General features: G+C 37.3%; 3 protein-coding genes across 3 annotated transcripts; 2 read left to right on the top strand and 1 right to left on the bottom strand.

The window, feature by feature from the left end:
* Positions 1-2,900: 2,900 nt before the first annotated feature.
* Positions 2,901-5,124, top strand: LOC146546475 (mast cell protease 2-like). Its single transcript, XM_085266335.1, has 5 exons — positions 2,901-2,976; positions 3,066-3,213; positions 3,425-3,557; positions 3,648-3,902; positions 4,007-5,124. The coding sequence occupies exons 1-5, from the start codon at positions 2,919-2,921 to the stop codon at positions 4,166-4,168; spliced, it is 756 nt and encodes a 251-aa protein (XP_085122461.1). The 5' UTR covers positions 2,901-2,918; the 3' UTR covers positions 4,169-5,124.
* Positions 5,125-9,519: 4,395 nt separating this feature from the next.
* LOC146546474 (granzyme K-like) lies at positions 9,520-12,088 on the bottom strand. Its single transcript, XM_085266331.1, has 5 exons — positions 11,952-12,088; positions 11,610-11,751; positions 10,590-10,728; positions 10,167-10,436; positions 9,520-10,090 (listed from the first exon to the last, which is right to left on the bottom strand). Exons 1-5 carry the CDS (start codon positions 12,004-12,006, stop codon positions 9,926-9,928), a joined length of 771 nt encoding a protein of 256 aa, XP_085122457.1. The 5' UTR covers positions 12,007-12,088; the 3' UTR covers positions 9,520-9,925.
* Positions 12,089-15,583: 3,495 nt separating this feature from the next.
* On the top strand, positions 15,584-18,221 carry LOC146546473 (uncharacterized). The gene is made up of 4 exons (XM_085266338.1): positions 15,584-15,734; positions 16,657-16,805; positions 17,505-17,669; positions 17,747-18,221. The coding sequence occupies exons 2-4, from the start codon at positions 16,749-16,751 to the stop codon at positions 17,834-17,836; spliced, it is 312 nt and encodes a 103-aa protein (XP_085122464.1). The 5' UTR covers positions 15,584-15,734; positions 16,657-16,748; the 3' UTR covers positions 17,837-18,221.
* The last annotated feature ends 5,390 nt before the right edge of the window (positions 18,222-23,611 follow it).

Genomic DNA, 23,611 nt, shown 5'->3' with positions numbered 1-23,611 from the left:
AGATGAAGTCCAACTAACGTCTTTTTTATATCTTCTTTGAGATCTAAAAAAATACAAAATGCTAACTGAATACTCTGAGAAAGCTTACTTCAAACATTTTTTTTTCTCCTGTACTGATACTCGCTGATGCACACAGGGGCAAACAAAAGCTACGTGAGCTACGTGTTTTGACTGCCATGATTAATCGTTAATACAATTATCATAGTTTTTAAGATATTTATGTAAACTTTAACAAAATTTGGTTAAAAATGACAAATTTGGATCTAATGAGAAAGATGTAAGAAACAAAAGATGGAAGAGTGACTAGTCCAACACTTAACAAAGCAGTGTTGGATAGGTCTTCTACCCTAATTATTTGATTGAAGAAAAGTTTAACCCACCTATTTTATCACCCACAGGCTTGACTTTGCCTCAGAGGACTTGCTGCAGTTTGGGGTCCACAAATTAAATTCAGTTCACAAATTTTCTTTCACTTTGACTCTGTCTTTGGCTCAGTTTTTTTTATTTGGCTAAATCTGGCAAATACTTTTTTTGATTACAAGCGCAAATATGCTAACACTATCTTGTAAAATACTGCCACCTACTGGTGAAAGACAAGTCACAAGTTTGTCACATGGCTACCACAGACAGCCATGCATTCACAAAGTCAGACGTATGGCCAATTGAGAATTGCCAAGTAACCTAACAAGCATGCGTCTAGACTGTGGGGGGTAACAGGAGAGAACCTGTGTATAGGGGAGAACATGCAAACTTTATACACTAACTTTATACAGAAAAGCCTCAGCCTGTGGTTTCAAACTAAGTAAAAAATCTCACCTGCCTGGCTTATCACACTTGTTCTGTTTAATTCAGTTTTGTTTATATAGCACCACCTCACAAAAACAGTTGCTGCAAACAGTTGCGCTTTGTATTGTAGGGAAAGACCATATAATAATAGAAAGAAAACCTCAACTATCAGATGTACCCTTATGAGCAAGCGCTTGCAGACAGTGCGAAAGAAAAACTCCCTTTTAAGAGGAAGAAAAGTTCAACAGAACTAGTCTAATGAAGTCTGCCTTGTTGGGGGTGGGGAGAAAGAGAAGAGCGTCATATAACAGATAGTGTGTAATCACACTGAGAATGTTAAGAGGTGAGCGGAAAAAAAATATTCAGTGCATTAGATGACTTAGACTATTAGCATAACTGAAGTATGGTTCAAGATCACCTGATCCAGCCCTAACTGTAAGCTTTATTCAGTAATGCAGTAGGAGACACAAAAGTGGCAACACTTTTGACACACAATTCTGCATTAGTAAAGTATTACTAAGTGCTTAATTTATCATTATTTAAAGCATTACTACTCCTTAGTATGTAATTTACAAATACAGATGGTTGGGTCTGCGCTTTCACAGGCCCCAGTTCAGAAACGTATTCCCGTTAACAAAGCAAGACAAACAGCTCAACCAGTTTTTCACATGCTAGCAAGGGAAGGATCTCAGAGCAGCCCTTCTGCCCTCGGTGTTAGACCACTTTGAAGAACCATCTCTCCTGCAGCCTTTTATTTCTGTGACACACAGTTTACACAAACACCCACTGTAAAACCCCCTTATGGTTATAAAAGACAAGGCACTAGGTGTGTGTGTGTGTGTGTGTGTGTGTGTGTGTGTGTGTGTGTGTGTGTGTGTGTGTGTGTGTGTGACCTCCTGCTCACCAAAAGGGTCAAAAGGGCAGGAAGCTTACTAAACAAGAAAACAGAGCCCTCACATAGGATGTGTCTCTATAATAAACACTACAGCCTCCCCCTCCATTCAACAGGCTGGGGAGGGGGACAGAAAAAAAGGAATGTCTTGGATCATACAGTTTGAACCAAGACTTACAAATTTAAGTACAATAATGGCAACATTTAACCATTTCACTCCAACACAGATATAAATATTTCGTTTGGTTTATAAGCTTAAATACAGCATGTTTTTGGTATGTGTTTTTTGATGACCTTAGCCATATTTTATTTTAAACGAAGAAGCCTTAGTATAATTATGTTAAAGTACCCTATAGCTCTAACGACTTCATGTATCTTTCTCTCGTAAGCCCCTTTTTTCAAACTTCGACTGTGGGCCTAGCTACATTTGTTCTTCAAATCTCAGGTGTGCTATGTTTGCATCTAGCAATACATTTGTATGTTGTGTATCTCTTTGTGCTTTGTCTGTATCACTTTTCTGTTGTGAAGATAGCTGAGACTTGTTCAACTCTTGAGGTACTTTCATTTACTTTTATAAATGCTTTATAAGGCAAAAATAGTCCTCACTTTAGATGAGGTCACAAAATACTTAACAACTAGTAACTGTCTCCGATTACTGTTTGTGATGCAATGAACATATTACTTATCTGTTCTCATAAACTGCATACTAAAAAACTGCATACGATGACCTGGATGACTGAGAACCTTCACATGCATACTAATGCTTTATAAATAATGAATTAAAATGGCCTGCATTTGTATAGCGCTTTACTCAGCCCCTAAGGACCCCAAAGCGCTTCACACTACATTCACACACTGGTGATGGCAAGCTACATTGTAGCCACAGCCACCCTGGGGCGCACTGACAGAGGCGAGGCTGCCGGACACTGGCGCCACCGGGCCCTCTGACCACCACCAGTATTAAGTACTTACTGATACCTTACTAATGCTTAAGAGTCATTATGTGTGTGTTACCAAAAAGTGTCATGCTGAAGGACCTTTACTGAGAAAGAGGTATACATTTAATAACTAGTTTTGAACAGTGCTGATAACTGGAAGTGTTTGTTTTGGAAAGTTACCACATTTACCAAAGGAAGTCACTGCAGCTGCGATAAAATGGATAGGGATCAGTCAGTGCAAACCACATAAAAGGGTTTGCTACACAGTTCCATAGTGACAGAACGAATATCTTTCTGCCAAGATGTATGCTTTGCACCAACTTATGCTAATTCATGTTTTGACGTGCCTTGGACAAAATGGTAAGCCACACTATACAAATACTTTTAGCCATCTGCAAGCTGAATATTGACACTTTTAACTCATTTTGATTATCTTCTGATGTCTTTAGCACTTGGAAGTGAAATTATAAATGGGGAAAAAGCTCCCGAGAACTCACTGTTGTATATGGCCTCGGTGCAGAACAACTATGACCACAGTTGTGGAGGTTTTCTTGTAAGTGAGGACTTTGTGGTCACTGCTGCACACTGTGATGAAGGGTAAGTAATCAATCCTGCAGGTAATTTGTGGGTCATGTGATAAGAAATCATTTCAGAAGTTCCTATTAATATTAATATGCAACACTTTTCACCTGCTGCACAATGTATGTCACAATTTCTCCCTTAAAATTATACACACACGCACACAAACACAGATAACCATTACCGTTTAGAAAGCCTACTGATTATCTCTGACTTGCAACTTATTTAGGAATCCAAGGAGAATAGTTCTTGGCACCCACGATCTCAGCAAGCCTGCTGACACCGTGAAAGATGTAATCATGAAATGCATACACCCATATTATATAGGTGTTGGAAATGGGAATGACATCATGCTACTCAAAGTAAGTCGATTTTTTTTTCACTTAATATACAGAAGACATATTTGTGATCTCTAGAACATTTGCATATACAATCTCTTAATCTGTTCCCAGCTTTCTAGTGAAGTCCAACCAAGCAAAAGCATCCAAATTATTAAACTTCCCTCTTCTGAAATAAAGCTAAAGGAAAATGAAAGATGCCTTGTGGCTGGGTGGGGTTTGACAAAAACTGGCGGTCCATTAGTTCACCAGTTGAGAGTAGTGGATGTGTCTGTTATCAGCCCAGAGGTCTGTAGGGAGAACTGGCCGGGTCTTCCGGATGGTCTTATTTGTGCTGGTGGTTATGGCACAAACAAAGGGTTCTGTCAGGTATGTTTTTTTTTTTTATTTGTTTGATTTTTAAGATTAACTGCTAACTCATGTGTACTTGAAACAGTGTATAAAAAATGTTTTCTCTTGAATAACCCTCAAAGGGTGATTCTGGTGGCCCTCTGATCTGTAATGGTACAGCTGTTGGAGTTGTTTCTTTCAACAAATGGGGCAGATGTGACTACCCGGATGCACCCAATGTTTATGTGGATATCGCAAAACACCTTGACTGGATCAACGAGATTCTCAAGAAAAAGCATTGTTAAGTCTTACATAAATCTTTGCTTTGACACACTGTTATTGTAGTTGTACGTTTAAATCGCTTTGTGTTTTATGTAGATGCAGAATAAATAAATGTTTCAAATATTTCTCAGCAGACATGTAATTGTAGCAAAGTTGCTGTAGTGACAATATTATTGTGATGTCATTTAGCTCATTTTAACGCAATAAATCACCGGTAAATGATTTAGGGGACAGTAAAAAGGTTCCCCTGGAGTCAGAAACAAAAAAATGCAGTCTTCGCTCAGCATGATGCAGTTATTAGATGAGATGAGATCAGGTTTCAAGGTTGGCTGGGTAGTTTTAAGAGTGCACCCTGGTGCGCACCCTATGACGGCTAGGATAGGCTTGAGCTCTGTAACCCTGGGTTTAACAAGAAAATGTAATTGCTCTGAGCGGTTTTTGATATGGGCGACATGGGCGGTTGCCCAGGGCACCCAACAGGCCAGGACATGCTAATGCTAGCTGTGTTTCCATAGATCCTAACTGATCTCAGAGCGGTGAGAGCAGACCAACGGTACTTTGGCTTGTGAGCTGCTCTCCATTCAGCTTACAAACACCAGCGGTTTAGCCACAATTCGCATGCACAAATCACCAGAAAAAGCAAAAAAAAACTGCTGGACTCTCAGCTTGTCCAGTTCCAGTCATTGTTAAAAGGAGACAGACACACCCAGACACTGTGAGACTGACCCATGCATTTGTGCTTGAAGCGTCACTTATGTCTACGCGGTCATGACATCGCATCATGTGTTGATTGAAGGAAGTGCAGCTTTCAGCAACAATACCTGATTGCGGCCACAGTGGCAGTAATGTAAAGACTGGATGCATACATAATATATGATATATATATATATATATATATAATTGACTGGCAAGGAGCTTTAGTAAAGTGCTGTGTGAAATGAAAGGAGAGTGAAGCCTTAATCATGCTTTTTATTTGTTCTTGTTTCTAATGTCTCTGTAAAGCACTTTGAATCACCTTGTTGTTGAATTGTGCTATACAAATAAACTTGCCTTGCCTTGCCTTGCCTTAATGTGTTTATTTTTAGACCAGATCTTTTTTTTTACTATTTTGTTCTGATATGTAAAACCTTTGAAAGGAAAGGAGATTTAATTTCTTTTTATCATGAAGATGGATATATGTTTGTTGTCTAATTACAGTAAATCTTAATCTGGGAAAATGTTATTTCTGTGGTTAATCTAGTTGGCTGTAGAGCTCGGAGATAGTGTCATTAGGCTGTATCAAGAGTAAAAAAAAATCAGCAAAAAATCTCAGGTCATTCATCACTTTTTTTGGTTGTTTTTTTCTTTTTGTATAAAATCTAAATTTAAATAAACACACAAAATTAGAGATTATATGTATTTATAAAGGTATAAACCTCCAAAATAATCCACCAACAAGAACAGAATTACACAAGAAGGTGCAATGAGCCTGTCATATATCAAACTGACAAGATAAAGTAAATATTAAACATTGTGTAAATTATTATCCAACAGGGTGTGGGGGGCATGTAAGTGAAGCCAGCTCAGACATTGCTGGTATTAGGACTGTTCGAGTCAAGTTTTGAGGATATACTGACGAGAACTGGGGTACTGGAAAAAGGCTGATAATGTTGAATTAATTCAGTGTTACTGTGCCAACCAACCTGGTAAAAGGAGTTATATGCAATGCATCTGGGAACTATGGTTGAGGAAAAAGCCAACACATTGACCAAGAAACACCACCAGTAGTAGCTCAGTGCATTAACATTAATAGGAGATACCTGCTGTGTGCTTGCCTACCCCTGGGTCACAGCACAATAGGAACAATATTGAGCAATACTGAAATAATGAGCCAACCCTAGTAGAAGAGAGTAGAGGAAATGAACCAGATGAACTTGGCACATGCAATGACAGATGAATATACCGAGCTGAGGATGAAGATTGTGACCAGGTTAAAGGTAACCACCCAGCCAAGATGATGACGTATAAGAATGTCTGCTGCCCTCTGCTGGCTATAATGAAGAATTAGACAAAGGCAACAGTTGAGCTGTACAAATACAGAAAATTGCATTTGATGGTATATTGATATGGCAAGAGAAAACATAATGTAGTATTTTACAAAACAAAAAAATCTAAGCAACCACATCTTTACTGACTACTGGGAGTAGCACATGCTCTGCAAAGTTTCTTCTTTCCAAAGCTTTGATCGTCTCTTAATTTATTTCTTGTGAATTCTTGTGAATCAACAAATTCATTTAAAAAGCAAAGTACACTTAAACAAAAACAGCTACAGTGAAATACTTCAACATCATCATCATTATTGTCGTCATCGCCATTGCTGTTGTTGTTGGTGTTGATCAAAATATTAACATCATATTTGGTGCTAATAAAGAAGACGGTGGGCGAGATGGACACAGTGACCAGTCCAGTACCTGACAACTGAAAAGTGACCGTGTGTTTATCAGTGCCTTAGTTCAGCAGTCTGTGGTATGGTACAGTAGACACTAAATTGAATTCACTTCAGTTTAAAAAGAAACAAACAGTACTGATGTTTTTTTTTTTTTTTAACCAGTGAAATTGGTCTACATCATGTAGACAACAAATAAACAATTAACTAATTAATTAGTAAATAAAAATATAAATTTATTAAGTTAATGTAAAACACTATTCACTTGCAATAAACAGAAGTATGGAAGAAATACAGATTAATGTGACAAACTGTGTTGCAATGCAGGCACTGCAAAAGATCTGGAACCACAAAAGATAGCATGATTGACCAAGATATCACAAGCTGCATATTCACACTATAAAAAGGATGTGGTCATAAAGGTCAAGATAAAAATAAAGGTGACAGTGTTCTAGACATGCAAGCAAATGATGATAAATCTAGGATGTAGTGAAAAGAAGTGACGTTGTTATTTTACATTCTGTCAGTGGTCTGCAAGCATTCACTGAATTTAGCTGCTTCATAAAATAACGCATAAAGACATGCTAGAATTAAAGCCTGTATGCTAGCTTTGGTTTTCAAGTCAATAATATTTACTATTTTTGAAATTTTAATTGCATTTTATTCACACTTACCTACAATTAAAGACCAAATTTATGATGGAAGAGGTCAATCTGAAAAATTGCAAATGGTATCCACCCTTATGCAGTATACCGAGTTACAAAAGTCCTTCTAACGTCTTCATGTCTGGGAAACTTACAAAATTACATTTATCATTTTCTTTTTTTTTTTCTTTTTTCTTTTTTTTTCTCTTTTGTCTTTTTCCTTCCAGTGTTTAACCTGACAAATAATAAAGGCTTAGAAACTCTGATTAAAAAAAACAAACAAAACAAAACAAACAAAAATAGTAATTATATCCCCTAACCCAATAAAGATAAAGCCTCTGCTTCTACTGACTCTTAATGCTGTCACAGTGTTATTCAATATCTTAGAGAAGTTAAGGTCAGACTCAGTGTAGCCAACTTTATTAACATTTATCAATTTTCTACTAAATACAGCCAAAATGTCATAACTGTGAGTTTGGGAAAGCACATTGAAGTTCAAATCTTATCTGGTTTGTGGTTTTTGTGGTTCATCTAGTTTGCTGCTGAAGATTATGCAAAAGTTGTCAAAAGTTTCCAAAGCAAAGTATCATGGTTTTACATCAGCCTTCTTGAACTTTAGCTCACTAAATGAATCTAAATCTGTTATTGCAAGTAAGATATTCTCACAAAATGCGTGTGGGTTCGTTTATTACAACAAGCCTGGAGTAAACACCTGAAAAAAATAAGAGTGAGAGCTAAACAGCTTTTAAAATTCACTGGGGTTTGTACATTGCTTATTTAAGTGTCCAATAAAGTGCAAAATTTAATTACCAACTGGATTACTAGTTATGAGCTGAAAATAAGTGAGAAGTGTCTGATATGACACCAAGTGTTTACTGGAAAAAAATAGTGTTTTTCTCATTCGGTTGGCAGTAAATAATAAAGAAATAAGATTTATTGAGTGAAAATAGCTTTTCACTTCACAGCAGTTGACTCTAATAATAAATTAAATACTAGTTCAAACAAATTGCTGTCTAAATATATTTCATTTATGATGCTGTTTTTACCTTTATGGAACCGGATGATATTTGCTGTTAATCTACTAATTGTTTTAAGTAGTGCATCTTTCTGTAACTGAATTAGTTGATATAACATGTAATGGTCCTAAAGATCTTTGAAGATAGATAACGTATTAAGACATAAATTCAAACTGAGTCTACTATTTAACTTTAATGGCCCAACTCGTTACAACTTATATGGTACTCTTGGAATCCTAGAGTATACAATGAATGAACAAACGCATTCAAGTTGAGCCAGCTATTTATCTACAAGCAGTCATCTGGTTTTATTTTGTAAAACCAAGAGGAAGACACATTTGGTAAGTAAATACTACAAAAAGTTTCTTTTAAATACACGTAGCAGTTTTAATCCTCTAGTTTTATCAACGTTATCAGATTGCCAGGCAGCCTGAAAGACTTTTTAATTAAAACATTAACACAGAATCGATTCATTTTCTTTTACTTTCTGAATAATATCAATGCTACTTTTCATGAAATATTTTCCAGCTCTCTTTGTTTTAGTAATATGCAATGTTCAAACCTACAAATGTCTTTCATCAGAGTTTTCATATGATTTCAAAGGGATGTCAATTTCACCATGCTTTCTATTCTATATAATAAGAAAATGGCAATAGTTAATGTACAGTTAAAGTACAGACATGTAAGGCTACAAAATTCTTTAACCTGCTTGTATCTGTGAAATTGTTACAATTCAATTTTAAAACAATCACAACGTCTTATCTTTTGCATAGTCTGTTAAAAATAAATAAGGCAATATTTTTCTTTTCCCTCCAATAATCTCCGAACGATGATGAATATCAGAATTTTTTTTAATCGTACTTCAGGAAAACATCTTGATAAGATTCAAGAATAATTACTTTTTGCCATCTGGTAGCTTGTTTACAGAAATTACAATAAATAATATTAGGAATAAAATGCCTTTAACTTGAACACTAAAGGACTGAAAGACTGAAACATAAATTTTACAAAGATGACTTAGGAGACTTAGGAATTACTGTAAGGCGATGACACAATTAAGGAAATGCACTAAAAAGAAGAAAAGAAAAGAACACGAAAATGACAGATGTGTTGTTGTTTTTGTCATGCCACAAGTTTTATTAGAAAGTAGAAAAGCTAGAAAGTTAATTACAAAATATTGTTGTTTTTGGCCTTTTCAAGCAAAATACTTAAAATGAGAAATGAAATAAACATTAAAGCATACTCAAAAAAATTTTTTTGTCATTTTTGTCAAAACGTCTGCTTACAGATTTATTTATTTTCAGCTTAAGTTTGCAATACATGCCATGGTGAGTCTCTTTGGCTAATCTCGCTTTGTTTTTTCACTTTCATTTATCTATTTATTTTTTGTATACATTAAAAAGATCCTTTTCCTGTTTGCATTGTAGCTGTCTGCAACAAACAAGAGCATTCACATTTGGAGGTACTTTGAGTTATATGATATTTGGAAAAAGTTCATGTTTGTGCCAAATTTACCTAACAGACTAACTATGGGCGGCTATCATGTGGACAGTCTGTAAAAACTAAAATATCATAAAGAAGAGGAAGAATGAAATAAAATGGATAATGTTCAAGTAAGTGGTTAACAGTGACAGCAGCTGCCAGATTTAAAAAGCATCAAATATGCCCGTCTCGCTTAGCTGGTACGGCTCGATTTCACTGATTTTTGGTTTCAGATGACTTCATTGTTTTTTTGATCCACTTTAGTTGTTTCTTTGAGAGAAACGAGTAGACCGCAGGTTTTGTCATGCACCCATGAGATCCAAAAGAAGTGACTCCAACCAACATTCCGTAGCACAGCAGTGGTCCTCCTGAATCCCCCTACATCAGCAAGATCAAATATATGATTAAATATATGAACAAAAAAATAAAAAGAACATGCATCTGTCATACTTACATAACAGCTAGAATCGTTTCTTTTGCCAAATGTACCAGCGCAAATCATGTCCCTGGTGATAGAAGGGTTGTGGTTGTAATAATCGCAAGAGTTGCACTTCTGTCTGCTGATCACAGCTACATGGCCACCCTTGAGGACATCTGATGTTTCATTGTTTTCAGTTTGTCCCCATCCAGCCACCAGACACCTTCTCCCATCTGCAGGCCTTTTGACTATTTTCCCCAACTGTAAGTATTTCACGGTTTTGGTTATCTCTGCTGGTTTCTTAAGCTAAAAAAAGAGAAATAAAAAGAAATATTACATATCGATAATGGCTGTCTATACATTACCTTCACAGAGTTTGTCTTAAAGTAAGTCTGTTTGCAGCATTGTTCAAAAGTCATGAACCACCTATTGCTATGAGACACTCAATTATCACCTTACCTTAATCAGCATGAGGTCGTTGCCCTGGAGATAGTGGTAATAGTCAGGATGAGGGAAGAGTTCCTCAACCTCTCGGACCTGCTTGGAACCTTTTTCCTCTTCGTTTATGGAGTGTGCACCTAGGATAACCCACCTCATTCTGACAAATAAAAAAAACAAAACTTTAGTGATGACAGTTCACATTGAACTTTTTTTAAGATTTCCTTCCTCTTCGGGGCTAAAAAAGGCCATTCAAACACACGAGATATCAATAGAGAGCCCTGGATGTCCTCTATTTAGGACTTAGGACTAAATATTACAGGAATTAGTAGGATAGCTCAAATAAATATATAGACTAAAAGCAAATGTCCATTACAATCACTGCCACATTTTATTACCTACTTTCTTGTTCCAGTTCTAGAGCAGGTGTAACACGAAATAATTTTGATATTTACTTTTTAAAAGGCATTATTCTTTGCATGTTTGTGGCTGAAGCCTGGAAGGAGTGTGATCAACTTTTTTTTCAGTAATGTACCAAACAGTCAAATCTACTCAAAGCGGGAGGAGAGAGTCAGAAATGAATAATAACAAATAAATGCAGATTGGTGTATAAATACATAAACACAGTGCATCATGGGATGCCCCCCAGCAGCCTAGGCCTATTGCAGTATATGTTTTTTCAAAAAAGCCTATTCTTAAAAGTAGAGCGGTGTCTTTCTCATGAATCCTGAAAAGGCCCAAAAGTTAAAGGCTCTTTCTCCTGTTCTTTTCTTAAGACCCTTAGGAACCACGCGTAAGTCAGCAGTCTGAGAAAGAAGTTTTGTATTGGTAAGTTTTCATAGTAATACTACTATGAGGTCTTTAAAATAATAGACTTGTAAAGCTGCAAAAAGGTTTACACAGACCATATCAGTGATCAGTGTTTACAGACATAATCTGTTTTTTAACCAATATCACTATAATGCACTCACTGTTTCAAAAAAAAAATAATACTGCAATATTTTGATTTGAAATTTCAAGAAAAGTAACTCGGGTTCATACTTGGTGCAGTGTGCGGCCGTCAGGACCCATTGTGGATGGATTAATGTCCCGCCACAGAAACTGTTTTTACTTAACAAATAAGTCATAAAAGGGAGTGAGTGTGGCCTGACTTCTCTTCCTCCAATAATCTCAGAACCATGACCTAAAACAAAAAGAAAATATCCAGTCGCATAACAAAATCAGCACATTAAGTCAAGAACAAGTGAGAGAAACAAACACCCGGCATTAATGGCTTTCTAAGACTAAAAAGATATCAGTAATGGAACTTTGTATTCTGTTTATTTACATGAAGGAGACAATTATCAGTAAGTAAATGAAAGTAAAATATAAAACATTACTCACCTGACTGGACGAGGAAGAGAATGCCACATGAGATGAAAACGATGAGGCGCAACATTTCTTGTTATCTGTCTTTAATGTTCACAGTTTTCAAATCTACTGGGATGCACAGCTTAATATTTTGAGCTGAAAGGATGTGGTCTGGACACAGTAATTAATGAGTCAACAAAATGGACACAGCCAATCAAATCCTAAAAACTGTTGGTGTAAATTATTCCTTCTCCACCCCCCAACCCCCCCACCATCACTACAGTTACACCCAATCGACGCACATATACACACACACACACACACACACACACACCCTTTTGCTATATAGGGGAGGGTTAGTGCAACTCACATTGTCATGAGCAGCAGTCCGGTCACTTAAACTTTCAGCTATACTTTTAAGGGTTTCTGAAAGCTGCTGTGTACTTCAGAAAAAAATAAAGGAAACCGTATGTGCAGAGGTAAATGATAACAAAGACGCAATATTTACTGAGAATAGTTGTAGATGCAGTAGTTTCACCAGAGGAATGAAAAGTAATCGCGCAGACAATGTTTAACACTTTTTGTCATTTGTTATTAAGTTACATGCTAGATATTATATGTGTCATATTTGCCAAAAGTGCTATAAATGTGCACTAGTATGTCTTTGTGAATTTGTTTACATGTTTACATGTTAATGTGCTTTTTAATATTGATGCTTGGTTTTATAGTTTTACCTGGATTACAGTGAACTGCGATGAAGACACAAGTGCCAACAAAATATAGTAGAGAACGCCACCTTGTGGTTTAGTATGAAAACTGCGAGGGTCATAAAAGTGTCCCTGTTTTACATTGAAATGTAACATGAGACCTAAAGTAATTTAAATTTAATGTCACAAGAGGTTAATTCGGCTGTTATCAGCTAACAGGGATGAAGGAACAGCATCACTTAAGAAAAAATGTTTGTCACTTTTTTGCACTCTTCCTAAGATCCCATTATTCTTTGTTTGTTGATTTCTGTGTTGAGATTACTGTACTTGACTTTTGCAGGAAACCTTTTTATAATAATGTACAACAGACAGAAAGAGAAGGTAGAAAACAAATGAACAAATATTGGTTCTTTGGCATTGTGGTCAGAGGTCAAATTTTCTAAAAAATCTTGTGAACATGATAACTCGAGAAACATATCACCTTGGTATTCAAATTGATACCATAGGCCAGGGGTAGGCAACTCCAGGCCTCTAGGGACAGTGTCCTGCAGGTTTTACATGGGTCCTTGATCCAACACAGCTGATTCAAATGGCTAAATTATCTCCTCAACATGTCTTGAAGTTCTGGTAATGAACTAATCATTTGATTCAGGTATTTTGACCCAGGGTGATATCTAAAACCTGCAGGACACCGGCACTCAAGGCCTGGAGTTGTCTACCCCTGCCATTGGCTCATCTGGGACAAATCCCACATGAGTTCAAATCTTAATAATGGTGTCAAGGCTGAGGTCAGAGGTCAGGTTTTCCAAAAATCTCGGGAATGCGATAACTCAAGTAGGTGACCAAAGATTTTCAAATTTATACATAGATGCATCTATTAGGAAACTGAGCAGCCATCAGTATTTTTTATTTCACTTGTTTCATTCTATATGAATGACAAACAAACTCATGAACAGAAACATACAACTGTTACGATCCTGGGTCATTTGACCCAGCGTTTTGAGTTTTAATATATTTTGATGTTTATGGTTTATGTTGAAGTTCATTACGTTATCTAAGTTCATTTGTATTTTGTCTATGTTTCCCTGTTATAGTTCATTGTTTATTAGCTTCCCCTTGTGTCTGCACCCATATGTTTCAGTCTCCCTCGCTCTTCGCATGTTTCATGTCTGCGTGTCCTATGTTGTCACTCTTGTGTTTTGTCTGCATCTCATTATGTTTCCTGTTTTATTTTGAAGAGGTCTGGTGTCCTATGTTCATTGTGTTTAGTTTTACTTCCAGTGTGGCATCATTATATTCATTTTAATCAGCTGTTTCCCCATGTGTTTACACTTGACCTGATCACCTCCTGTGTGTCTGCATGTTTTCATTCATTCCTTATCAGGTTGTCTGTGGTTTCTTTTCATGTTTCCAAGTCTTCAGGTTTTTCTATGTTTAACCTTAGTTTACCCAGTTTAGGTTAGTGTTTAATTTTCCCGTTGCCCCTTGTTTTGTATGTACAAAACCAGCCATTAATCAATGGCTCGTTTTCAGTTAATATTAATTTTGTTTCCACGTTTTGCTTTGCTGCATTTGGGTCCTTTATTGTCCACTCCACCCAATCTGCTTCTGCACACTGTGACAACAACAGTAAATTCATCATGCAAGATCAAATAACATGCCATTTTCTGGGAGTGCCTTATAAGTAATATTAAGATTCTGTTATTACTAACAACTAAACACTAATATTTGCCCTAACATGAGTTAGGTGGAGTTTGTGTTTATCTGTGTGTAACACATTTTGAAATACGTGGCTGTCCCAGCGTCACACAAGTCATAACTGGTGAAACTATTGAAAAAGCCATATGATTCCATACTCGTGTTCACTGGTGGACAGTTTAATGACATAACACATAATGTTTAATGATTTGTGAGTAATCCAGTAATGTCTACGGTCATTTCTGATGAATGCATAAAACTTACATGCATAGTGGTATTCCAAAAGTTCCTTATTGTCATCCCTTGTCTACTTATGCCTTCTTGTTCTAATAGCTAACTTTTCATCAGTGTGTCCTGGTTCCTCAACCCCTGATGAAGACCATGTCAGGTGAAGGGAAGTGGACTCAGAGGCATGGCTCGCTGTGGATGTGTAGAATATTTATTTACTGACAAAGTGAGTAATTAAGTAACGTAATGACTCCAACACTGGCTGCAACCATACCCTAGAATGTGATCGCTGATGTTACACTCAGAAAAATTATGGTTCTTAAATGGTTCTTCAGATGTCTTCATGGTTCTTTAAAGAACCATCATACGTCAAAGAACCTTTTTATTTTGTGGATGGTTCTTCAGCTATTACAAATGGTTCTTTAAAGAACAAAAGGTTCTTTATCCTTAGCAATCTAAGTTTGATGGTGTAAATGGCATAAATATTTATTCACTATAATGAGGCTGTGAATTATACTGTGTGTTTTCTTTGTGTGCATGTGTGTGCGAAGGGGAAGGGCGGGATACCTGGCAATTACCCTTTAAGAGAAGATGGTAGGAAACTGAATATTCAAATAAAAGTTAGAAATATTTGCAAACAATAGACACAATACACACATTCAAATACTGTACTTTAGTTTTAAATAGCATTACTATTTTCTACTCCAAGGCATTACTTTTGAGATTATTATATATTTTTGAAAATATAGCATAATGATAATACTAGTTATTGTAAACTTTACAAACCACCCAGCAGTATGTAAAGTCAAATTATAAAATACAAGTAAATAACAATTGCAGAACAGAATGTCAGTGTAATGGACACAGACTTCGTTTTGACAAAGCACACTGCTTAGGTAAATGATCTGAGTAGTTGTTCATCACTGATCAATTTGTTAATATGTGTTTCGAGCCAAATAAATGACAGGGAGAGAGAGAGTGACGTCAGAACAGGTCATACTGTAACCTCCCGGGAGCGGACGGAGGGGGTCAGTCGTTGGGATGCGCATGCGCAGACAGAGTGTGCGAGCGGCGGGCCTTGACCTTCGGGAAAAAAAACTCACGGACGGTGACAGCGAAACGGATAACAGTCTTCAGTACCTGCTGGACTTTGAAGCTGTGGATTCTGGGACTGTTAGAAAAGGTAAAACATTTTCATTAAAACCTTATTACTGTTTTGTTTTTGTTACTCGTCATTGTAGCTTGCTGTTAATGTTGTGCTAACAGTAGCGATTAGCTAGATACGTTAGCCGTTGAGGTCAACGCAATTTAGTATCCAACGGTTTTCCTAACAAAACCACTGTTATAATTAAGTGAAGCTGCTCCCAGCTAATTTGAACCTTTGGCTTCTAAAATATGTGGTTCAATTGCGTGCTGCGTACATAACCTAATGTCAGCTAGACCGAAATTAAAATGTAATATATTGTTAAAGTCACTAAAATGGCGCCTGAAGCCTGTTGTGACGTGAGCTCTGTGTCTGCTCTAGAAACTCTTGAAATTCTGTAGATCTGAGCCGTACATTAAATACTCACATGAACCTGTACTTTGAATTCTGTATGAGCTGTATAAAATACAGCTATGCATAAGTGTTTTGAATGAATAATTAGATTAGATGACTCTTTATTGTCTAATCGAATTATATAGAAATGAATAGAAATGTGACATGAGAAGGTGTGTCTTTGACTGTTCCTGCATAACTTAGTTTCGGACTAGTTGACAAGTTATGCTCCGGTCATTTGATGTTTCCAAGGTAGATGTTCTTTTGTAATATAGTTAATTTTTTTGTATATTTCATTTATCCACCATCATACATCATACATACAAGCTAAGAAGAGGTCGTTATACTAACAAGAGGTATCAACGCCGGGCCAAAGTTCAGCACATGGTTAAAGTTTGTAATCCAGCCAGGGTCTAAATATCACTCAGCAGCCAGAGCTGAAGCAGGTAGCATCAACACATAAATCTACTCTACCCGGCTTAAATCACAAGAGCACCTCTGACCAAAAAGCTGTAGATTTTTCTTGTTTGCACAAATTAATCCAGATTCACATTAATTGTGTTCACAGCTCCAACAAAATGAGGAAGAGGAGGGGGAGAAACACAATTAGGTTGAATTACAATTGGATGGAAGGCGAGGACAAGGAGAAGGAAGCTTAGGATGAGGAGGAAGAAAAGCAGCAGGAGCATCTTTAGGGATCCCTATGATGTCATTGAGGTTGGTTTCATTAATATGGTCCTCTCACAAAGAACGATGACTTGTTTTAGTTCACCTACTTCCTGTATTAAATAGTGATGTGCAAAATGTTGTGAAAAACCATGGAGCAGGTACGTATAGTGCATCTGCAGGTAAATGAACATCAAATCTCTAAGACAGACTGAAATTTGTATATTTATCACCCTTATGATAAAACCCATGTCAGCCATTTGGTTTATGGACTTTGTATTTTGAAGCCTCAACATTTGCTTTCTTGCTGTTGCTATGTTGGGACCATATTAGGATGAGGGATCAGAATCTGGAGTCATGCACACTATTGTTTCATTTAGTGTGTATCCATAAGATTCGTACAGCAGATCCAAGTTGTGCCTTGAAAACAGGAAAGTCGTCTGCATAGAGGAGAACTGTAATAGCAGGCTTGTAAAAAGTGAGGCTTTGTGCTCTCGTTTTACTTCTGTCACCCTGTTTTGATGCAGATTTCACTTGAAATCAGGCAAGAACTGGACTTATTTTTTTATGTGTTCTTGTGAATTGATTGTGTATCGCATATGTTTGATTTGACTTTCTGCAAGACAACAGTTGTCCGCTGGCCAAAAAAGTTTTCCAAATACCTCCACGTGATCTAGCCTGGATTTAGAAAAGAATAGCAAAAAAATCTGCACCTCCTGCTTCAGATGCAATTTGTGTTTCTGTGTTCAGAGGCAGCGGCGAGAGGGGAGACCTCGGCTCATCCAGCTGGAGAGCCTGACCAGGAGGAGTCGAACATTAACTGAGCTCTTCCAGGGCACCCTGCAGACTCGGCTGCTGGCATCGGCGAGGGATGACGTGAACGCCAAACTGGAGTCCATCACAGGTCAACTGCAGGTATGCGAGTCAGACCTTCTGAGGAGGGTTTCACTTTTCTCTTCTTTATAATTGACTCTTTTCTCGATCTCTTTCAGCTCCTTGTCTCAGAGTGGGAGGGATTTGAAGCACAAAGGGAGGAACTTGTCATTTGGTTGGCTGATATGGATGTGAGGTTGACCAGCTGACAGGAAACACCAGTGAAAAACTGAAACAACTGCAGGTGTGGGCTTGTTTTGATATGACATATACAGGGAGTGCAGAATTATTAGGCAAGTTGTATTTTTGAGGAATATTATTATTGAACAACAACCATGTTCTCAATGAACCCAAAAAACTCATTAATATCAAAGCTGAATGTTTTTGGAAGTAGTTTTTAGTTTGTTTTTAGTTTTAGCTATTTTAGGGGGATATCTGTGTGTGCAGGTGACTATTACTGTGCATAATTATTAGGCAACTTAACAAAAAACAAATATATACCCATTTCAATTATTTATTTTTACCAGCGAAACCAATATAACATCTCCACATTCACAAATATACATTTCTGACATTCAAAAAAACAAAAACAAATCAGCGACCAATATAGCCACCTTTCTTTGCAAGGACACTCAAAAGCCTGCCATCCATGGATTCTGTCAGTGTTTTGATCTGTTCACCATCAACATTGCGTGCAGCAGCAACCACAGCCTCCCAGACACTGTTCAGAGAGGAGTACTGTTTTCCCTCCTTGTAAATCTCACATTTGATGATGGACCACAGGTTCTCAATGGGGTTCAGATCAGGTGAACAAGGTGGCCATGTCATTAGTTTTTCTTCTTTTATACCCTTTCTTGCCAGCCACGCTGTGGAGTACTTGGACGCGTGTGATGGAGCATTGTCCTGCATGAAAATCATGTTTTTCTTGAAGGATGCAGACTTCTTCCTGTACCACTGCTTGAAGAAGGTGTCTTCCAGAAACTGGCAGTAGGACTGGGAGTTGAGCTTGACTCCATCCTCAACCCGAAAAGGCCCCACAAGCTCATCTTTGATGATACCAGCCCAAACCAGTACTCCACCTCCACCTTGCTGGCGTCTGAGTCGGACTGGAGCTCTCTGCCCTTTACCAATCCAGCCACGGGCCCATCCATCTGGCCCATCAAGACTCACTCTCATTTCATCAGTCCATAAAACCTTAGAAAAATCAGTCTTGAGATATTTCTTGGCCCAGTCTTGACGTTTCAGCTTGTGTGTCTTGTTCAGTGGTGGTCGTCTTTCAGCCTTTCTTACCTTGGCCATGTCTCTGAGTATTGCACACCTTGTGCTTTTGGGCACTCCAGTGATGTTGCAGCTCTGAAATATGGCCAAACTGGTGGCAAGTGGCATCTTGGCAGCTGCACGCTTGACTTTTCTCAGTTCATGGGCAGTTATTTTGCGCCTTGGTTTTTCCACACGCTTCTTGCGACCCTGTTGACTATTTTGAATAAAACGCTTGATTGTTCGATAATCACGCTTCAGAAGCTTTGCAATTTTGAGACTGCTGCATCCCTCTGCAAGATATCTCACTATTTTTGACTTTTCTGAGCCTGTCAAGTCCTTCTTTTGACCCATTTTGCCAAAGGAAAGGACGTTGCCTAATAATTATGCACACCAGATATAGAGTGTTGATGTCATTAGACCACACCCCTTCTCATTACAGAGATGCACATCACCTAATATGCTTAATTGGTAGTAGGCTCTCGAGCCTATACAGCTTGGAGTAAGACAACATGCATGAAGAGGATGATGTGGACAAAATACTCATTTGCCTAATAATTCTGCACTCCCTGTATTTGATATGAAACATACGTCAGAGACATTATCCTAAACTGGACTAACAAAGGACCATGAGTACAACATGAAACGTACATTACATAGCGTAATGCTAAAGTTCATTGATCATTTTAATCATAAACTTGTTGTTGAAATATTTTTACTGAACATGCAAACATCTGCTGATGAAAATGTGTTGATTTATTGGTCTGTTATGAAGCTATTGCTATTTCTAATGTGTTTTATCACTTTCTGATGTTTTATTAATTAAACAATACATGTATTGTTGTGTTATCTGTAGCTATAGTATTTATATATATATATATATTTATTTATAGTATAGCAAATATATTTAATTATTACTGTTTAAAACACTAATATGTGACATGTATTAGTAGTGATGTTGTGCTGAGGGTTAAAATGCCTTTTTGTCTTTTGGTAACTACAAAATGACAATAAACCATTAATATATGTCTATGCTGTGCTCGTATTTATTTTTACCCTACTCAAATTCAATTTATGATGCATTTTATTTTGAAAGATTTAAAATGTTTTTTTTAAAGAACCACTCAAAAAAGGTTCTTTAAAATGGTTCTTTTAAAGAACCATTTGAAGGACCTTTTTAAAAATGGTTCTTTAAAGAACCATTTTTAAAAAGGTTCTTTGAAAAACCATTAAAGGTGCCCCAAAGAACCATTTCTTGATGGTTCTTTGGGGCACCTTTAATGGTTCTTCAATGAACCACTGAAAGAAATGGTTCTTCAAAGAACCATTGTTTGAAAGGTTCTTTGTGGCACCAAAAAAGGTTCTTCTATGGCATCAGTCTAAAGAACCACTTTTGGTTCCAGTTGGCACCTTTATTTTTCTGAGTGTAGGGTAAATGAATCCTGAAAACAAAGTAAAAGTTGAACTAGGCTCCTAGTACAGGGCCTGTCATTAGGCCCTGCTCATTTTATGGGATGCTCAGTCTTGTAATTATTGTTTTGTTTTGTCTTTTTATGTGGTCGCTGTTTATTATGCCTTTATGGACTTTTTTGTACTTAATGTTACACACATGTTAACAATCTAAACAGTGATATATGCTGCTTTAAAAAAACATATCCCCATTCCACATTCCAAAATGTCATGTGACAATCTGATTGGCTTAGGAGTGATGATGTCACAAGGATCCTTTGAAGTTTTTCTATAAATAGGGGTGAGAAACAGCAATTTTCAGTTCGTTTCGTCGCAGCCTTTGTGTTTGCAGCCTTCAAACGTTCACTACAGAAAAATTTGGAAACCTCTCAGAGTCATCGGATACAAACGCCAACATGTATCCAAGATTACAGCAACCAAGACAAAAAGATTTCGCCGCCTCTCCTTCCACGCGTGGCCGGCCAATTTCTCCAAATGGCCTCTTATCCATCCAAAGGGCATTACAGGAGAGTAGGAATGAAAACAACCATCTCCAGAACAAAATTCGACAAATTGAAGAAGAAAAACGTCACCTGGAGAAGAAGTGCTTACAAATGGAAGCACAAAACAAACACCTGGAAGAAACACTACAGCGCCAGCCTGACATCAACATTATTAATGAGGGCTGGGGGATCAAGTTTGCTCAAGCCAGAGAGCAGATTGTATTCCTCATCAAAGAAAACAAGAAAAAGAGCGCTGAAGTTAAAGAAATGTCCGAGCAGCTTCAAGGCAGGAAAGCGACGATTGATAAAATAGAGTGGGATCTGCAATACATGGACCAAATCAATCACCTGCTCCAAAGAAAGCTTGATGAAGCTGAAGAAAAAAATAAAGAAGTCCTCCAACAGAAGGAACAACAGGACACAAAGCAAAAAGACCTGCAGCGCGAACTCCAAGGCATGCAGGAAAAGTACAGAATGGTGAAGGCAAAGTTGGATCAAACACTGGTCCAAAATAAAGACCACCTTCAAGAGAAAGAGCAAAAGCAAGAAATACTGACAGAAGAAAAGTACATTATCAAGGACTTTGAGAGTAAAAATCAAAAAATGCAAGAAGTCTGTAATGAACTGAAGGTCAAAACAAGTGAGCTGGAGGGAGAAAAGGAAACACTGGCAAAACGATGCTCACACATGCAGAAAAAGATTGATCACATGGCGAAAAACAACTCGGAGCTCATTAAGGGGATATTGTTGGAATTCAACAACTTGAAGCGGGAAAACACAGAAATGCAGGCCCAAAAGCAAAAACAAGACAAAACGCATGAAGACCTGCAGTGTACGCTCTGCGACATCCAGAAAAGAAATGAGCAGCTAGAAGGCCTGCACAAAGAAGATCAAGTGAGAAATGCAGACCTGCAGAAGGCAAAGCTGACACAGGAGGCAACATCCAAAGACCTCAAAGAAAAGCTTGAAGAAACACAAGCAACATTAGAACAGGTGGAACAAACATGCAAGAAACTTGAGAGGCAAAACACAGAAACCATCGATGAGTTGAGAACCCTCATCCTGGACAAAAAGGCGCTCGTGGAAAAGTCCATGAAAAAGAAGAAAAGATTCTTCAGCTTTTTCCGGTAGAGGGACAATACTGCTTCTTCAACTGATGTAGCCTCGTCTTGCTCCACCTCTGTTCACCCCCCAACCAGTCCCGGCAGTTGACTGCCCCCTCCTGAGCCTGGTTCTGCCGGAGGTTTCTGCCCGTTTTAAGGCAGTTTTTCCTCCCCACTGTCGCCTAGTGCTTGCTCAGAGGGGATTGTTGGGGTTTTCTCTCCTCTACCTTCTTTCTTTATTTACTTGTTAACTTTTTGAACTTACCTCATTTAACCTTGTTTCGTTATTTACTTGTTAACTTTTTGAACTTACCTCATTTAACCTTGTTTCGTTATTTACTTGTTAACTTTTTGAACTTACCTCATTTAACCTTGTTTCGTTATTTACTTGTTAACTTTTTGCTCTTACCTCATTTAACCTTGCTTCGTTATTTACTTGTTAACTTTTTGAACTTACCTCATTTAACCTTGTTTCGTTATTTACTTGTTAACTTTTTGCTCTTACTTCGTTTTACCTTGTTTCTTTATTTACTTGCTTGTTTAACTTTTTTTCAACTTATCTAACAAAATAAAACAGTTGAATTTATCCTTTGAGTATTGTTCATCTAATCTTTACAGAGTTTTTCCAAAACACTTTCAAACATTCAGATCTGTCTTTCATTTTCTTCTTGAAACCTCATGAACGGTGAACTAAAAACTCTGGAACATGGTTTGAAACACTGAAATTGTTTCAGCTGAAACTGGCAAAGTCATACGTGTGTGTGTGTGTGTGTGTGTGAGTGTCACAGGTGATATGGTGTCACTAGTCCGGTCATCATGTTTAGGCTCATTCACTCCAGAATTATTTTGGCCAAATCTTTAAAACAGTGTCACTGCACACACATTTCAATCACACAAACGCAGGATTAATTCTTTGCAGTATTTTATCTGATTTATTATGAGAATGTCATGCCTGATCATTTGCACCCACAACATCAAAAATGGGGGCAAAAGGGAGGAGACCACGTTTAATCGATTATAACACGAGGTCAGAAATATAAGTGCTGACATGAGTAGTGTCCACAGAAACCTCTGAATCTCAGCTAAAAGCTCATGTAAACCATGTCTACAAATACCAAACAAAGCAAAGACACCAGACAGTTAAAAGAGCAGTTACGTCACCATGAATCTGTGGACAGCTAATATCCATATTTTGATTTATGATTTTCTGGAGTTAAATGTGAACCGAAACATATTTTCAAACGTGTTATATGCTATAAAATACTTTTAAAAATTAGGTGAGGGAAATAAAAAATCATGTTTTCTATGTTTGAGTCACAGTAACTTTGACATAGTAACATCTGCAGTAATATTTAAAGCTCTGATGACATCTCACCAGTGTTAGCTTTATTTTGACACCAAGACTGTTTACACAGAGTTTGTAATTGCAGAGAAATACATTTATTTTGGTCATTTCCTTTTCGAGCAGGAAGCTCACCCTTCTTGTTATACCCTTTAGATGAATACAGAGTTTTTAATTAAATACATATTCTTTAAATAAGTTCCCTTTTAGAAAAAGTAGGATAATTAAAAAAAACAAAACATTTATTATAGCTCTGTCACGTAGAAAAAAACCTGTCTCTTTTCTGTGGTCTGTTATATAACATTAGGGGTGTTCGTGGCAATTAACTTT

Source organism: Mchenga conophoros, linkage group LG23 (assembly GCF_057382185.1).
Source record: "Mchenga conophoros isolate Kocher_MC1m ecotype Shallow Benthic linkage group LG23, M_conophoros_male_GT1.1, whole genome shotgun sequence".
Lineage (NCBI taxonomy): Eukaryota > Metazoa > Chordata > Actinopteri > Cichliformes > Cichlidae > Mchenga > Mchenga conophoros.
Note: the sequence above shows the minus strand (reverse complement) of the source record. Positions and strands in the feature narration are given on the sequence as shown.

What these genes read in the sequence shown, in the direction of transcription:
- LOC146546475 (XM_085266335.1), top strand. Translation starts at nt 2,919, where the DNA reads ATGTATGCTTTGCACCAACTTATGCTAATTCATGTTTTGACGTGCCTT. An exon ending in GACGTGCCTTGGACAAAATG is followed by an intron (nt 2,977 to 3,065) that starts GTAAGCCACACT and finishes TGATGTCTTTAG; the next exon opens with CACTTGGAAGTGAAATTATA. An exon ending in ATGACATCATGCTACTCAAA is followed by an intron (nt 3,558 to 3,647) that starts GTAAGTCGATTT and finishes ATCTGTTCCCAG; the next exon opens with CTTTCTAGTGAAGTCCAACC.
- LOC146546474 (XM_085266331.1), bottom strand. Translation starts at nt 12,006, where the DNA reads ATGTTGCGCCTCATCGTTTTCATCTCATGTGGCATTCTCTTCCTCGTC. An exon ending in ACGACCTCATGCTGATTAAG is followed by an intron (nt 10,437 to 10,589) that starts GTAAGGTGATAA and finishes CTCTTTTTTTAG; the next exon opens with CTTAAGAAACCAGCAGAGAT. An exon ending in GAAACGATTCTAGCTGTTAT is followed by an intron (nt 10,091 to 10,166) that starts GTAAGTATGACA and finishes TTGCTGATGTAG; the next exon opens with GGGGATTCAGGAGGACCACT.
- LOC146546473 (XM_085266338.1), top strand. Translation starts at nt 16,749, where the DNA reads ATGAGGAGGAAGAAAAGCAGCAGGAGCATCTTTAGGGATCCCTATGAT. An exon ending in ATCCCTATGATGTCATTGAG is followed by an intron (nt 16,806 to 17,504) that starts GTTGGTTTCATT and finishes TTCTGTGTTCAG; the next exon opens with AGGCAGCGGCGAGAGGGGAG. An exon ending in CCATCACAGGTCAACTGCAG is followed by an intron (nt 17,670 to 17,746) that starts GTATGCGAGTCA and finishes GATCTCTTTCAG; the next exon opens with CTCCTTGTCTCAGAGTGGGA.